Consider the following 15,273-nt stretch of genomic DNA (forward strand, 5'->3'; position numbering starts at 1 on the left):
CGCGTCGACACATAACAGTAGTTCCCGGCCATTCCATAATGGACCCAGCGGCAGAGGCGGTTCCTTTTGCCGAAAAAGTTCAAGAACACTTGGAGAAAATATGGGAGCAATTACAGCATCTCGCAAACCAAATTAAACAAACAGACGCCCGTGTTACGGAGCTTGCAGCGCAAGCCGTTCCGCTTCCTGCTGCTCCAGCTGCGGCATCATCGATACTAGTGCAGATAACTCCGTCACCCAGAGATTCGGCGTCCGAACCGATTGTTTGTCGTCCGGAGCCTTGTGTGGTGATGCAATGTTCTCTGGTTTCTGCTCAGTCAGGTTGGAGCGCCGCAGCTTTACGAGGAATGTTTGTAGATGGGTTAAATGAGTCATTAAAAGACGAGCCAGCAGTCCGTGACGAGCCAAACGATTTAGATGAGCTAATATCGTTGGTGATTCGTCTAGATGATCGGATGAAGGAGCATGGACGCGAGAGAGGACGCCCATCAGAGCGGGTTTTTTCGTCTCGGGGCTTTCCCCGACACAGATCTGGGCCGCCTCTTCTTCGCCCCACTGAGGCTCCTCCGACGGGACCTCTGGCTCCTCCTGTTGACGAGCCCATGCAGCTCGGACGAGCAGAGATTACTGTATTGCCCCGACATATAAACGTCAAGAAAAATAATGGTGACGTATCTCCAGGTGTTCTGGGACAGGCAAAATAACACACAGAAAAAAAAAAAAAAAAAAAAAAATCTAGCATGAGTAAATGTTTTGTTTTCTTTAAATAGGGGTTATAATTGTATGGGGAGTCAGAGGCGTATCTGGTGGAGTGATTGTTAGGCAGTTAGAAGTCCGCCTGGGCTCACTTAATTGTTAATTTTTTATGTGTTTTTAGGTATTTTCTGTTTGGGTTGTTGGGTCGTTTTATTTTGTTGTTTTTTATTTCTCTACATCCCTAACCCCAACCTCACTTGCCCCAAGACCGTTTGTCTTGTGGGTTGTGGGGTGGTGCAGGTTGGTCACGCTGAGCATTCTCAGAAGACCTCTGCACCTGGGGGTGTTAGAGGCGTTTTTCTTGGTTTGGTTAGGGCCCGGTTCCACTCCAGCCTCGGTGAGCCTTTGTACCGTTCGTCATTGGTGTTGCCGGGGTGTGGTGCAGCGGAGACTTACCTCAGTCGGAGGGGTGGGCCGATCTGTTGCCGTTCGCCATTTCGGTAGTTCCACCCCTCCCGAGAGGCTGGGGTATGGTCGAGTTGGGGCACCGGACGTATTTCCGGTTCTCTGCTGCGCCTTGGGGTTGGAGCTGGGTTAGTTTTTTCCTGTTCCCTTCTCCGGCTTAATGTTTTGAGCCGTTCGCCAAAGTTGAGCCGCCGAGGGGCTCTGGGAGGGACCTGGGGTCTTTCGGGGTGCTGGGGAGGGTAACAGGGTTTACGGTCGTTTTATATCCCCCCGGGGTTGTTTTTGGTAGTCCTCCGGGGGTTGATTTTTGATTTTGTTCTGTTTCCTTCCGGGTTCCACCTCCAGGGTTGATGGGACGGTCCTCTGGGGGGGAATTGGCTTGGGGCCAACTAGCCAAGTGTGACCGGGTCTGGGGTTCCGGGGTTGTGGGGAGGGTACCTCCTGGGGTTGATGGTACGGTCCTCTGGGGGGCGCCGTTTGCTCCATGTACACCTGGGGACCTTTGTGGGATTATGGTTCTGGCTGTTCCTCCTGGAACTGGCGATGAAGGCCTTCTGGGGGGGGGTTGGGCTCTGCAGGTCATTCTGGGGGGGTTGTTTGTTGTTTTTCTTTTATGCATTTACGTTTGTATTTGTGTTGGGTTTTTGCGTTTGGGAGTTTTTCTTTTCTTCCCGGGGTTTGATGGGATGGTCCCCTGGGGAGGTTTTGGGTGGGTTTTATGTTTTTTTCTGTGTTGAATTGTACTGGGGAATGTTTTGGGGCTTTTGTTGATGCCAGCCGGCCTTCCAGCTGCGGTGCCTGTCCTGCTGTCTGTGGTGGACCTTGGGAGCGTGGTGCTGTCTGCTTCCTGACGTGGACCCTGGAGGGAGGTGCTGTTCTCGGGCCTGGTCTGTTTGGTCGCCGGGAGGCTTCCCGTTGATGGGGGGGTACTGTTGTGTGTTGGGGGGTGTGGCTGGATATTTTGGTGTGGTTTTCTTTTCTTTGCTATTCAGGTGGCATGGAAACTGATTTGTCTGTGAAGAAGGTGCTGGCTGAAGAGTCCTCACCCTCATCAACATCATGTGTAGCACCTGTGACTGGTGCTCACATGCAACCTTAAAGACTTTCAGCTGAAGCAGATAATTGGATGGCGTTCTGCATTTAAGTCATGTGTGATTCAAGCAGAACTGCCGGGAACTCGACCTTGTGATGTTCGTTTGTGAGACGCTGAGGACCGCGCCTGGGTTTGACACATCGAGCCCGTGAAGCAAGGAAGGGTGAGGACACATGCTGTCAGCACACATTAAAGGTGATTAAGTGTTTGATTAATTGTTGATAGTAACTTGGTGTTTTGTTACACAGTATACTTGAATTGTGATGAGAATTGTGCAGCTTGCTTCTCACTGCTGTGGCGTGCGGATAAGTGATCCTCCACCTGTTGTGAGAGGCTGCTCATTTGCATAAAGTTAAAAAAGATACAGACCTGAATGTGTTGCTGATAGCGTGTGTCTTTTGAAAGATATTGTTGAACTGCTGACTTACCTCACCTCTTCTTTGCTTCACAGAGAGTCAGTTTGTCGTGTCCACCTGGGGAGTGTTTGGCGGTGGTAGTGGGTCCAGGAGCACCGGGCTTTGATCCTTACGGGCGCTGGAGAGCGTGCCAGCAGTCACTCCACCAGAAGGACGCTATTTTTGTTTTTACACTTTTTATGCAGCGGGTGAAATAAATATATTGTTTTTGGAACCGCTTTTCTGGTTATTTGTAGCGCTGGGTTCCGTCTGACGCAGGTCCGCTCCTCAACCCGCGTCGACACATAACAATTTCTGTGTCTAACAGTGCACATTGTGGTTCTAACTGACAAATCTGTGTGGATTCAGTGTCGATTGTATTTGATAGAAGAGAAAAAAACTATTTTTTTTCCTCTGTGACTGTGGTCATTCTTGAGTGTTATGTGCTGTTGCTCCTTTTTCTTTCTATCCTTCGAACCTTCCTTCCTCTCATACACCCCTCTTCCCTGTCCCTCCCAGCTCTCCGCAGTCCCATGTCTGTGCCCCCCGGTTCATATCCGGCTCATTTTGGCGTGGTGTCCCACGCAGGCCTGAACGGGGAGCTGGCCAGCCCGGCAGGCTTCGGGGGCGCACTTACGCTCTCCCCCCAAATCAGTGCCGCAGCCAGCGCCTACTCTCGAAGCCCCATGGTGAGTACAGGAAGAGTCTGTCTCTCTGTCATTGTTTGATTTACGAGGTCTGTCAATAAAGTAACGGTCCTTTTTATTTTTTTCAAAAACTATATGGATTTCATTCATATGTTTTTACGTCAGACAAGCTTGAACCCTCATGCACATGCGTGAGTTTTTCCACGCCTGTCGGTGACGTCATTCGCCTGTGAGCACGCCTTGGGAAGGAGTGGTCCCGCCCCCTCATCGGATTTTCATTATCTGGAAATGGCGTCCTTAAAGGGGTCCTTAAATTTGTACTAACAGACCTTATTCTCTGTGAAGCCCGTAAAATTTTCACCGAAAGCCAGATAAATTTTTTGAATGGTTTCCAGGTGCCAGTCTCTAATAGCTTCTGAAAAAATTCTGATGGAAAAAAAGTCCTTTTCATTCCGCCATTTCCAGACAATGAAAATCCAACGAGGGGGCGGGACCACTCCTTCCCAAGGCGTGATCACAGGCGAATGGCGTCACCGACAGGCGTGGAAAAACTCACGCATGCGCACGAGGGTTCAAGCATGTCTGACGTAAAAACATATGAATGAAATCCATATAGTTTTTGAAAAAAATAAAAAGGACCGTTACTTTATTGACAGACCTCGTATAGTTCGGCGCAGGATTCGACTCGGTGTTGTAGCACCGGCTCAACTCCAGGCTGGTGTGTCGTGTGTTCCTTCCATTTTAAAAGTAATCATGCTTACATTTCCTGTGTTTCACTCTGTCATAGAGAATGACTTTACACTGAAAATGACACATCTGAACCCCAAACTCCTCATTCTGTGTGACATAACAGAAAAACAATGAGCCACGGCCAGTATGATGTCATCTCAGTCAGTGCACAACAGCAACATGTAAAAATACCAGTGTGTGTGTGTGTGTTTTAACTGCTTTGATTTATCTAGGGTTGTACTTTATCATTTGAAAATGGAAAAAAATGTGTTCTTACTTAGAGGCCATTTAGATTTTTAACATCCACACGCACATGGTAGTACATGTTGGTGTGTTGTTTTTGGCCCTGTGTGTCCCTCCGTGTGTGAACAAAATAACTTTTGAGTTTTGATCCAACTTAGACCAAACCTGGTAAAACGATAGAGGGTCAGCCCATGACAGATGAATTTGACTTTGAAAATTTAAAAATATATATAAACGAGCAAGCAGAGATTCCTGATGTCCACCAATCCAGATCCAGATCACTTCAAAAATTCAGTGGACTCTTCCATGCCCTAATATCTATCTGTGGTGCAAATTTGGTGAGAATCCGTGAAGTCGTTTTGAAGTAATCCTTCAAAGCCTATATAAAGGGAGATCTTGATCCAGAATCCGGATCCAGATCCGGATCAGCTCCAGAATTCAGTAGAATCTTCAATGGCCTACTATGTGTCCGTGGTGAAACTTGGTGAGAATCCGTGAAGTAGTTTTGACATAATCCTTCAAAGCCTATATAAAGTGAAACTTCATGCAGAATCCGGATCCAGATCACCTCCAAAATGTAATGGAGTCTTCCATGGCCTAATATGTATCTGTGTTGAAAATTTTGTCAAAATCCATGCAGTAGGTTAGATGTAATCCTGCTAACAGTAATCTTTCAAAGCCTATATAAAGTGAAACCTGATCCAGAATCCGGATCCAGTAGTTTTGATGTAATCTTGCTAACAAACAAATAAATAAATGCAGATGATGTTGTGAAAGTGTAGTGACACGGACCCACAACAGGGGGCGCAAATGAACGGCCAATAGATGAGCCAAAAAGTAACAATTTAATGTTGTGAAACGTGCACAACAAATATACAGACAATCTCAGAATATAATTACAGTCAAATCACAAAGGTGACGTGTGGGCAGGCTCGAGGATAGAAGACGTCTGTCCTGAGATGAACCGGAACCACACGATTTCCTCCGCCACCGAACCCCGAATTCCCAGGTGATCACCGTCCCCGACTGTCGGATCTGGTACTGCTGGCGAGAACAAAGACAGTCAAGTGTGGGTGTGTGTACACCCAGTAACAACAGCGGTGGGAATGCCACCTCCACCTCTCACTCAATATGCTGATGTGTTTGCAGTGATCCCTCAGAGAAAAAGAGTGCCGTCCTGCACTCACTCAGCTTCCACAAAACAAGGGACCGGTACGCCTGCAAACACTCACAATGTACAGATTACAGATAAACACAAAAAAGCTGAGAATATTACCTACAATGAAGTACGATATCTCGGCAACGAGGTGGAGATGACGTCTGGTCTTTATGGAGTGTGATGATGAAGAATGTGTGACAGCTGTCAGGAATTAATGAGTGACAGCTGTCACTCCCAGCTGTGTCCGTGGCGGCAGCGCCCTCTCGTGCCTGAAGCCCGCACTTCAGGCAGGGCGCCCTTTGGTGGTGGGCCAGCAGTACCTCTTCTGGCGGCCCACACAACAGGACCCCCCCCCTCAACGGGCGCCTCCTGGCGCCCGACCAGGTTTGTCGGGGTGTCGGCGGTAGAAGTCGGCCAGGAGGGCCGGATCCAGGATGAAGCTCCTCTTCACCCAGGAGCGTTCTTCGGGTCCATACCCTTCCCAGTCCACCAGATATTGGAACCCCCGGCCCATTCGACGGACGTCCAGGAGCCGGCGCACAGTCCAAGCCGGCTCCCCGTCAATGATCCGGGCAGGAGGTGGCGCCGGACCGGGAGCACAGAGGGGTGAGGTGTGGTGAGGCTTGATCCTGGAAACATGGAACACCGGGTGGATCCGCAGTGAAGCCGGGAGCTGGAGCTTCACTGCGGCAGGGCTGAGGACTTTGAGGATTTTGAAGGGTCCAATGAACCTGTCCATCAGTTTTGGTGACTGTACTTGTAGAGGGATGTCCTTCGTCGACAACCACACCTCCTGCCCGGGCTGGTATGCAGGGGCCGGGGACCGCCGGCGGTCTGCATGGGTCTTGGCCCTCGTCCGGGCCTTCAACAAGGCAGAACGGGCGGTGCGCCACACCCGACGGCACCTCAGAAGGTGAGCCCGGACCGAGGGCACACCGGCCTCTCCCTCCACCACGGGAAATAATGGGGGCTGGTACCCCAAACACACCTCAAATGGGGAGAGGCCGGTGGCAGAAGACACCTGGCTGTTATGCGCATACTCGATCCAGGCCAGATGGTTACTCCAGGCCGTCGGGTGCGCGGATGTTACGCATCGGAGGGTCTGTTCCAGTTCTTGGTTGGCCCGCTCTGCCTGTCCGTTCGTCTGTGGATGGTACCCGGACGAGAGGCTCACGGTGGCCCCCAGTTCCCTGCAGAAGCTCCTCCAGACGTGTGAGGAGAACTGGGGACCACGATCTGAGACGATGTCGGTGGGTATCCCATGCAGACGGACGACGTGGTGGACCAGGAGGTCTGCTGTCTCCTGGGCTGTTGGGAGCTTCGGGAGGGCCACGAAGTGGGCCACCTTGGAGAATCGGTCCACTATCGTGAAGATGGTGGTGTTGCCCTGGGACGGCGGGAGGCCCGTGACGAAATCCAGGCCGATGTGGGACCAGGGGCGATGAGGCACGGGTAACGGCTGAAGAAGTCCTTGGGACCTTTTATGGTCTGCCTTGCCCCTGGCACAGGTGGTGCAGGCCTGGATATATTCCCAGACGTCGGCCTCCATAGACGCCCACCAGAAGCGCTGCCGGACAACTGCCACGGTCCTTTGCACCCCTGGATGACAGGAGAGCTTGGAACCGTGACAGAAGTCCAAGACTGCAGCTCTGGCCTCTGGTGGGACGTACAAACGGTTCTTCGGACCGGTTCCGGGGTCCGGGCTCTGTGCCAGGGCCTCCCGGACGGTCTTCTGCACGTCCCAGGTGAGGGTGGCCATGATAGCGGACTCCGGGATGATGGGCACCGGTGGATCCGACAGCACCGTTTTGACTTCGTCTTCGTGTACCCGGGACAAGGCATCCGATCTCTGGTTCTTGGTCCCGGGGCGATAGGTGATCCGGAATCAAAACGTCCGAAGAACAGTGACCAGCGGGCTTGCCTGGGGTTCAGCCGCTTGGCGGTCCTGATATACTCCAGGTTCCGATGGTCAGTGAAAACCGTGAATGGCACAGATGCTCCCTCCAACAGGTGTCTCCACTCCTCAAGAGCCTCTTTCACTGCAAGGAGTTCTCGATTGCCGACGTCATAGTTCCGTTCAGCTGGGGTCAACCTGCGAGAAAAGTAGGCACACGGGTGAAGAACCTTATCGGTCTCTCCGCTCTGGGATAGCACGGCTCCTATCCCTGAGTCAGAGGCGTCCACTTCAACCACGAACTGGCAGCTAGGGTCGGGCTGCACCAAAACTGGCGCAGTAGAGAACCGTCGTTTCAACTCCTTGAACGCGGCTTCGCACCGATTTGACCAGGTGAAGGGGACTTTTGGAGAGGTCAGGGCTGTCAGGGGGCTAACTACCTGACTGTAGCCCTTAATGAACCTCCTATAGAAATTAGCGAAGCCGAGGAACTGTTGCAGCTTCCTACGGCTTGTTGGTTGGGGCCAATCTCTCACCGCCGCAACCTTGGCCGGATCAGGGGCAACGGAGTTAGAGGAGATGATAAACCCCAGGAAGGACAAAAACGTGCGGTGAAACTCGCACTTCTCGCCCTTCACAAACAGTCGGTACTGTAATAACTGCTGCAGGACCTGATGTACATGCTGGACATGGGTCTCAGGATCCGGAGAAAAGATGAGAATATCGTCCAGATATACGAAGACGAATCAGTGCAGGAAGTCCCGCAAGACGTCGTTAACCAAGGCTTGGAACGTCGCGGGGGCGTTGGTGAGGCCAAACGGCATGACCAGGTACTCAAAGTGACCTAACGGGGTGTTAAATGCCGTCTTCCATTCGTCTCCCTTCCGGATCCGAACCAGGTGATACGCATTTCTAAGATCCAGCTTAGTAAAGATTTTGGCTCCATGCAGGGGGGTGAACACGGAATCCAACAATGGCAACCGGTATCGGTTGCGAACCGTAATCTCATTCAGCCCCCTGAAATCAATGCATGGACGGAGTCCGCCATCTTTCTTGCCCACAAAAAAGAAACCTGCCCCCATCGGGGAGGTGGAGTTCCGGATCAGCCCGGCAGCTAATGAGTCCCGGATGTAGGTCTCCATTGATTCGCGCTCAGGTCGTGAGAGGTTGTACAGCCTGCTGGACGGAAACTCAGTGCCTGGAACCAAATCAATGGCACAATCGTACGGACAGTGCGGGGGAAGGGTGAGTGCCAGATCCTTGCTGAAGACGTCAGCAAGATCGTGGTACTCAACCGGCACTGCCGTCAGATTGGGAGGGACTTTGACCTCCTCCTTAGCCCGTAAACCGGGGGGAACCGAGGATCCTAAACACACCCGATGGCAGGTTTCGCTCCACTGAACCACCACCCCAGACGGCCAATCAATCCGGGGATTGTGCTTCACCATCCATGGGAAGCCCAAAATCACGCGGGAGGTAGAAGGAGTTACAAAAAACTCAATCTCCTCCCGATGGTTTCCAGACACCACCAGAGTTACTGGTTGTGTCTTGTGTGTGATTAAAGGGAGGAGGGTGCCATCTAGTGCCCGCACCTGCACTGGCGAAGGAAGCGCCACCAGAGGGAGCCCTACCTCCCTTGCCCATCTGCTGTCTAGCAGACTCCCTTCTGACCCCGTGTCCACCAGTGCTGGGGCTTGAAGGGTTAAATCCCCGCTCAGGATTGTAACTGGGAGTCGTGTGGCAATCTGTGTGTGTCTCACTTGAATGTTTTGACCCCCCCTTAGCCCAGTCTCTAAGGGCGAGTGTTGTTGTTTTGTCCGTTTGGGGCAGTTTTTCTGTGTGTGCTCAGTTGAGCTGCAGAGAAAACACTCTCCACGGATCAGCCTCCTCATTTTGGCCCTGTGCGTTTCTCTAACAACGTCAGCAGGGGGAGCTGTTGCCCCACGGAGCGCTGTGGCTGTGGAGCGTGGGGAGGGCGGCGCCTTTTCGAACCCGGAAGGGAGAGGGGCGGCGCATATCCGGTCACGTCCTTCGCCTCGCTCCCGACGGCGTTCCTCCAACCGATTGTCTAACCGTATAATGAGATCGATAAGCCCATCTAAATCCCGCGGTTCCTCCTTAGCTACCAGCTGCTCCTTCAGAACCAACGACAGTCCGTTTATGAAGGCGGCGCGGAGCGCAACGTTATTCCAGCCAGACCTCGCAGCCACGATGCGGAAGTTGACTGCATAAGTGGCTGCGCTCTCGCGTCCCTGTCTCATTGACAGTAGCACTGTTGAAGCGGTCTCTCCTCTGTTAGGGTGATCAAACACTGTTCTGAACTCCCCCACAAACCCAGTGTATGCTGATAACAACCGTGAGTTCTGTTCCCAGAGCACCGTAGCCCAGGCGCGTGCTTTACCCCGAAGCAGAGCAATCACATAAGCTATTTTACTAGCATCTGACGCGTACATGACGGGACGTTGTGCGAACACGAGCGAACACTGCATAAGAAAGTCCGCGCACGTCTCCACACAACCTCCGTACGGCTCAGGAGGGCTTATGTATGCTTCAGGGGAAGGTGGGAGGGGTTGTTGAACCACCACTGGAACGTTCATATCCTGCACAGGGTCGGCAGGAGGACGAGCTGCAGCAGCGCCCTGAGCGCTCGCCGCCATCTGTGCGGAGAGAGCCTCCACCCTGCGGTTCAGGAGGATGTTTTGCTCAGTCATCTGATCTAACCGAGCCGTAAAGGCGGTGAGAATGTGCTGCAGCTCACCAATCACGTCTCCTGCAGACGCCTGCGCTCCCTGCTCTCCCATTGGTCGTTCAACAACCGGGTGACGCCCCTCGGAGTCCATGACGCTGGCCGAGATATCCTGTTGTGAAAGTGTAGTGACACAGACCCACAACAGAGGGCGCAAATGAACGGCCAATAGATGAGCCAAAAAGTAACAATTTAATGTTGTGAAACGTGCACAACGAATATACAGACAATCTCAGAATATAATTACAGTCAAATCACAAAGGTGACGTTTGGGCAGGCTCGAGGATAGAAGACGTCTGTCCTGAGATGAACCGGAACCACACGATTTCCTCCGCCACCGAACCCAGAGAATACTGGAGCCGCCAAGTCCCGAATTCCCAGGTGATCACCGTCCCCGACTGTCGGATCTGGTACTGCTGGCGAGAACAAAGACAGTCAAGTGTGGGTGTGTGTACACCCAGTAACAACAGCGGTGGGAATGCCACCTCCACCTCTCACTCAATATGCTGATGTGTTTGCAGTGATCCCTCAGAGAAAAAGAGTGCCGTCCTGCACTCACTCAGCTTCCACAAAACAAGGGACCGGTACGCCTGCAAACACTCACAATGTACAGATTACAGATAAACACAAAAAGGCTGAGGATATTACCTACAATGAAGTACGATATCTCGGCAACGAGGTGGAGATGACGTCTGGTCTTTATGGAGTGTGATGATGAAGAATGTGTGACAGCTGTCAGGAATTAATGAGTGACAGCTGTCACTCCCGGCTCTGTCCGTGGCGGCAGCGCCCTCTCGTGCCTGAAGCCCGCACTTCAGGCAGGGCGCCCTTTGGTGGTGGGCCAGCAGTACCTCTTCTGGCGGCCCACACAACAGATGATTTTATTATGTCCTTGGCGGATATAATAAGTCACTTAAAAGCTGTCGCAGGCAAAGGTCAAACATTTTGGCCTAATATTTATATACACAATAATATTCGGTGGCAGTGTGGTTACGACTAAACTCTAACCTGAAGTCATATTATTTTTCTGTTGGTCTCAAGACCTTTGATCTTGGATGACCTTGAAGGGTCAAACTCAAACTCAGAACTGTTAAAGTCAAGCAGTTCACAGCCAGTATCAATCAAACACGGTGGAAGAGTTGCATTAAATTTAAAGTCTGAGCACATTTAAAAGGCACAGATATTTCAAGTGTCACTGAAGAAGTGGATCCTATACAGGCCCATCGGTTCCGGAGTTTATCTCCAGATTCCATAGCGTGGAGTGTAGTCTGTGATTCTCCCTGTATAGGACGCCAGTCCAACACTGGTTACTTTCCTAGATAAGACCACTACCCATTTGCAGCTGGAGAGCCTGAGACGGTGCAGATGAAGCGTCTTTTCCAAGGACACAGACTGTTAGCATGACCAGGAATCAAACTAAGGTTTACATATTGGAAACTTATCCTTCTGAACTACCAGCTTTAATGTTTCAAGTGTTCTTGACAAAACAAAACAAAACAAAAATAAAATCTTCCACATCAAACCCAAAAATTCTTGACTAAATTATTAAAATAATGTGTTGTGTCTTTTGGATTTATTGCCAGACTGTACTCAAAAAGAAGGATAAGCTAATGTTAATAACAAAAGTGTTGTAATTTGTATTGTTGTGCATCAACAAGTTATTTTTCAAAACAAATATGCATGTGGAAATATCAGCTTTTAAATGTAGCAGGTTGGTTTGTTATTTTAAAAAGTTTGAAGCTTGAAATAAGTGCAGCTAATGTAGTCAAGCTAATGACGTCTCTTATGCTACTCGTGTTTACCAGTGGAATCAAAGCAGAAGAAATATATAGAACCACCAATAGCTTTGGGGTGGTAATGATTTGTGTGTACCAATACAGCACACAGACCATAGGACCCTAATAATGTGAACACACCTTTACAGTGTCTAGGAGTTTTGAAGAATTATTTCTTTGAAGATTAAAGGGCCTTTCACACCGACTCTAAAACTAATTTTTTTTCAACAAGAAGCATCACACAAAAGGGCGCATAGCACTGAGGCGCGAAAAAACCAAGCTTGCATGACGTTCCGTCGGGAGAGCGCACTGCCACCTGATGTCAAATCACCGTGGTCAAAGTTTAACTCAGTCCAACTTTCACCATTGTGTGTTGTGACATAGCTTCATGCATCCAATAGAAACGAGGCATCAGACCAAAATACGGAAGACAACAGAGTGCAGAAATGTGTTTCAGAGGAACATGAGAACTGTTCATTTCTACACAGCAGTTTTCTAAAGAAAATCCTTACAAATGTTTTTTAACCTCAAGATTATTTTCTGATTACTGTACATTTTGAAGTTAAAAATGTTTTTAAATGTTTTTAAAAATGTAATTAATACAGTTTAAAAAAAGTTTCTTTAGAAATTTTTAATGTTTCTCTGTAAATTAAAACCATAACTTATCTGTTGTTGTTGTTTCAGATGAGCTGATTGGTTAATTAAAATAAGAATGAACCTTGGACATTTATTTTTAGACAACTAAACTAGGATGAAAAGTAATGTGTACATTTTGAAGTCTGGTAGATTCATATCTGCATTTCAACCAGGAAAAAAACACTGTAAATAAATCTAAAAATTCATTATAAATAAAAAAAAGGAGATGATGTATCAATGACTGCAGTGTGTCTGTTAAAGATTAATGTATATTTTCTACGGTCGCATTTCGTTTACTCTTGATGGCGATTTGTCAACACGTGAGACAAACCTCATGATGAAATAATTTTTTAATTTAGCCATTTCAACATTTAATTACGTTCATATTGACTATGTGATTGTTTTTAATGTTGTAATCAGGACTTTCTAAAATATGAATTTGACTATTGTAGTGATTGTGAATGCTTTGAAATTGTGCACAATAGGGCCAGAGTTTCTTCTACCTGTGCAAGTGTCTTTTTGACTGACCTTTGACTTCCTGGACATGTTTAATGAGTCATTCATTTAATGTTAAAATATAAAAGGAAACAGCTTTTTCAAATAATAAAAGTTGCTCTTTAAAGAGCCTTTGTTTTATTTATAAGCATATTAGCAAGTGTGAGTTTGCAGAGACGACAGGTGAGCTGGACTCTCAGGACATTTAACCAGTTGACTAGCACATTTGCCTGTGGGGATCCATGGGCTCTAATTTAGGTAGTGTTTATAAAATAGGTAGCTGACATTTTTAAGTGTGGTAATAAATTATGCAAAGTCTCTGATTTGTAACAGTGTGAGTGAGTTTTTAGAGGAAGAACTCAATCCTTTTATGTCTTAATGTATTTATAAATTGTTTAGGTTCTTGTTATCATATACACATTATTATTTATTATTATCATCAGTATTATTATATTTTATTACTTGTATTTTGTCATTTGATTTTTAAATGGACCACAAAGTGTTTTCACTGTCTTGTGTCATTCATGTATTTTTAACATATTTACAAGTAATATTATATACTTACATTGAACTTACTAAATAAAATCACACATGCGCACTTTTAATATATAGATGATTTATTGTCCCCTGTTTGAATGGCATGTGAGTCCAGAATGTAATTATCAACATCCATTGTTCAGTGTTGTTAGATAATATCCATAGTTTCTCCAAAAATATTAGTCCTATCAACATTCCGTTTTGGCTGCATTCATCCTTGACCCAAATTACATAGGCACACCAAACGGCAAATGTCAGCTCTCCCCAGTTTGTCCATGATCAAAGCCATATACACACATGCATACATGCACACAGAGGCCACTTGGCTATTTTAATATAGATGGTGTTCTCTGCAGCTTCAACCTCTTGGTGGAGTTTTTGGAGACACTTTCCTCACATTTTGAGGAGCAGAGATGTTCTCTTCTTCCTTCTGGACTTCAGGTTTTGGTGTTCAGCTCCATCACTGGAAGTTTTGAAACGCATCTGTATTTGTAAGATTCCCTGCACAGCAAATACAGTTGTCCTCAAAAGTTTACATACCCTGGCAGAATTTTTGCTTTTTGGACATTTTTAAGAGAATATGAATGACAACACAAACTTTTTTTTCACTCGTGGTTAGTGGTTGGGTGAAGCCATTTATTGTCAAACAACTGTGTTTCCTCTTAAATCAAAATGACAAGAGAACTACCCAAATGAACCTGATCAAAAGTTTACATACCCCTGTTCTTAATCCTGTGTATTGCCCCCTTTAACATCAATGACAGCTTGGAGTCTTTTGTGGTGGTTGTGGACGAGGCTCTCTGATGGTAAAGCTGCCACTGGATATGTCTTGGACTTTATTTACATTAATTACAAAGAAATACAAACAGTATGGCACTTTATGGTAAATCTGCATGGAGTAGACAGTTCTCAAAAACTGAGTGATTGTGCAAGAAGGAGAAGAGTGAGGAAAGCCACCAAGACATCCAGACAGCCCAGGAGAAGTTATGGGCTTATGTGGCTGTGATTGGAGAAATTGTGCACAGTGCAAGCTTTGCATTTTGCATTACTACTCTTAGCTTCATAGTGGAGTAGAGCAGAGAAGGGTTTTCTTTCACCAAAACAGATCAAATCCAGATGTACCTTCTGGCAATTTGTAGCTAAACTTTCAGGTCTTCTTTTTAAGAAAATCCTCCTCTATATCACTTCATCATGAAGATGGATAAGTGGTGATACAAAATGCAAAGCTTGCACTCGACTGAGTGATTGATTGATTTAGCATACTGCAGCTAAAAGCTAAGCTAATGTTAGCTGATAAAACTGCCAGTGGTGCACCAATATAACATTTTATTTTCAGATTACTTACGTACGTACATTTGCAGAACCTCTGTTGCTCAAACTGGGTTTGTGTATGTGACCAAAAGTGAAAAATGTCAGACTGAGTGTGTCCGCTTGATCTTGTTCAGCCTCCAGAACACAAACAGTACTCCGCCCATTTTCTGTATCCACTTGCAGCATTCACAGCACGCCGCAATCTGAAAGGCCGTTAACTGTGGCAGGACCCATTAATTAGCTGTGTTTATCTGCCTCACGTAGCTTCAATTTCAATTCAATTCAATTTATTTTATTTGTATAGTGCCAAATCACAACAATGCTGCCTCAAGGCACTTAACATGAGTAATGTCTAACCTCACCAACCCCCCTGAGCAAGCACACAGATGACAGTGGTAAGGAAAAACTCCCTCTGGTGATAATGAGGAAGAAACCTCAAGCAGACCAGACCC

General features: G+C 47.7%; 1 protein-coding gene across 5 annotated transcripts in view; it reads left to right on the forward strand.

Moving 5' to 3' along the window:
- tle2b (TLE family member 2, transcriptional corepressor b) overlaps window positions 1-15,273 on the forward strand; it is a 270,457-nt gene that overhangs the window by 228,346 nt on the left and 26,838 nt on the right. For all 5 annotated transcript variants that reach the window (XM_034179780.1, XM_034179781.1, XM_034179784.1 and 2 more), the window contains one exon: window positions 3,169-3,338. In XM_034179780.1, the coding sequence (XP_034035671.1) occupies window positions 3,169-3,338 (170 nt within the window). The remainder of the gene's footprint in view (window positions 1-3,168; window positions 3,339-15,273) is intronic.

This window comes from Thalassophryne amazonica, chromosome 10 (assembly GCF_902500255.1).
Source record: "Thalassophryne amazonica chromosome 10, fThaAma1.1, whole genome shotgun sequence".
In the NCBI taxonomy this organism is placed as follows: Eukaryota; Metazoa; Chordata; class Actinopteri; order Batrachoidiformes; family Batrachoididae; genus Thalassophryne; species Thalassophryne amazonica.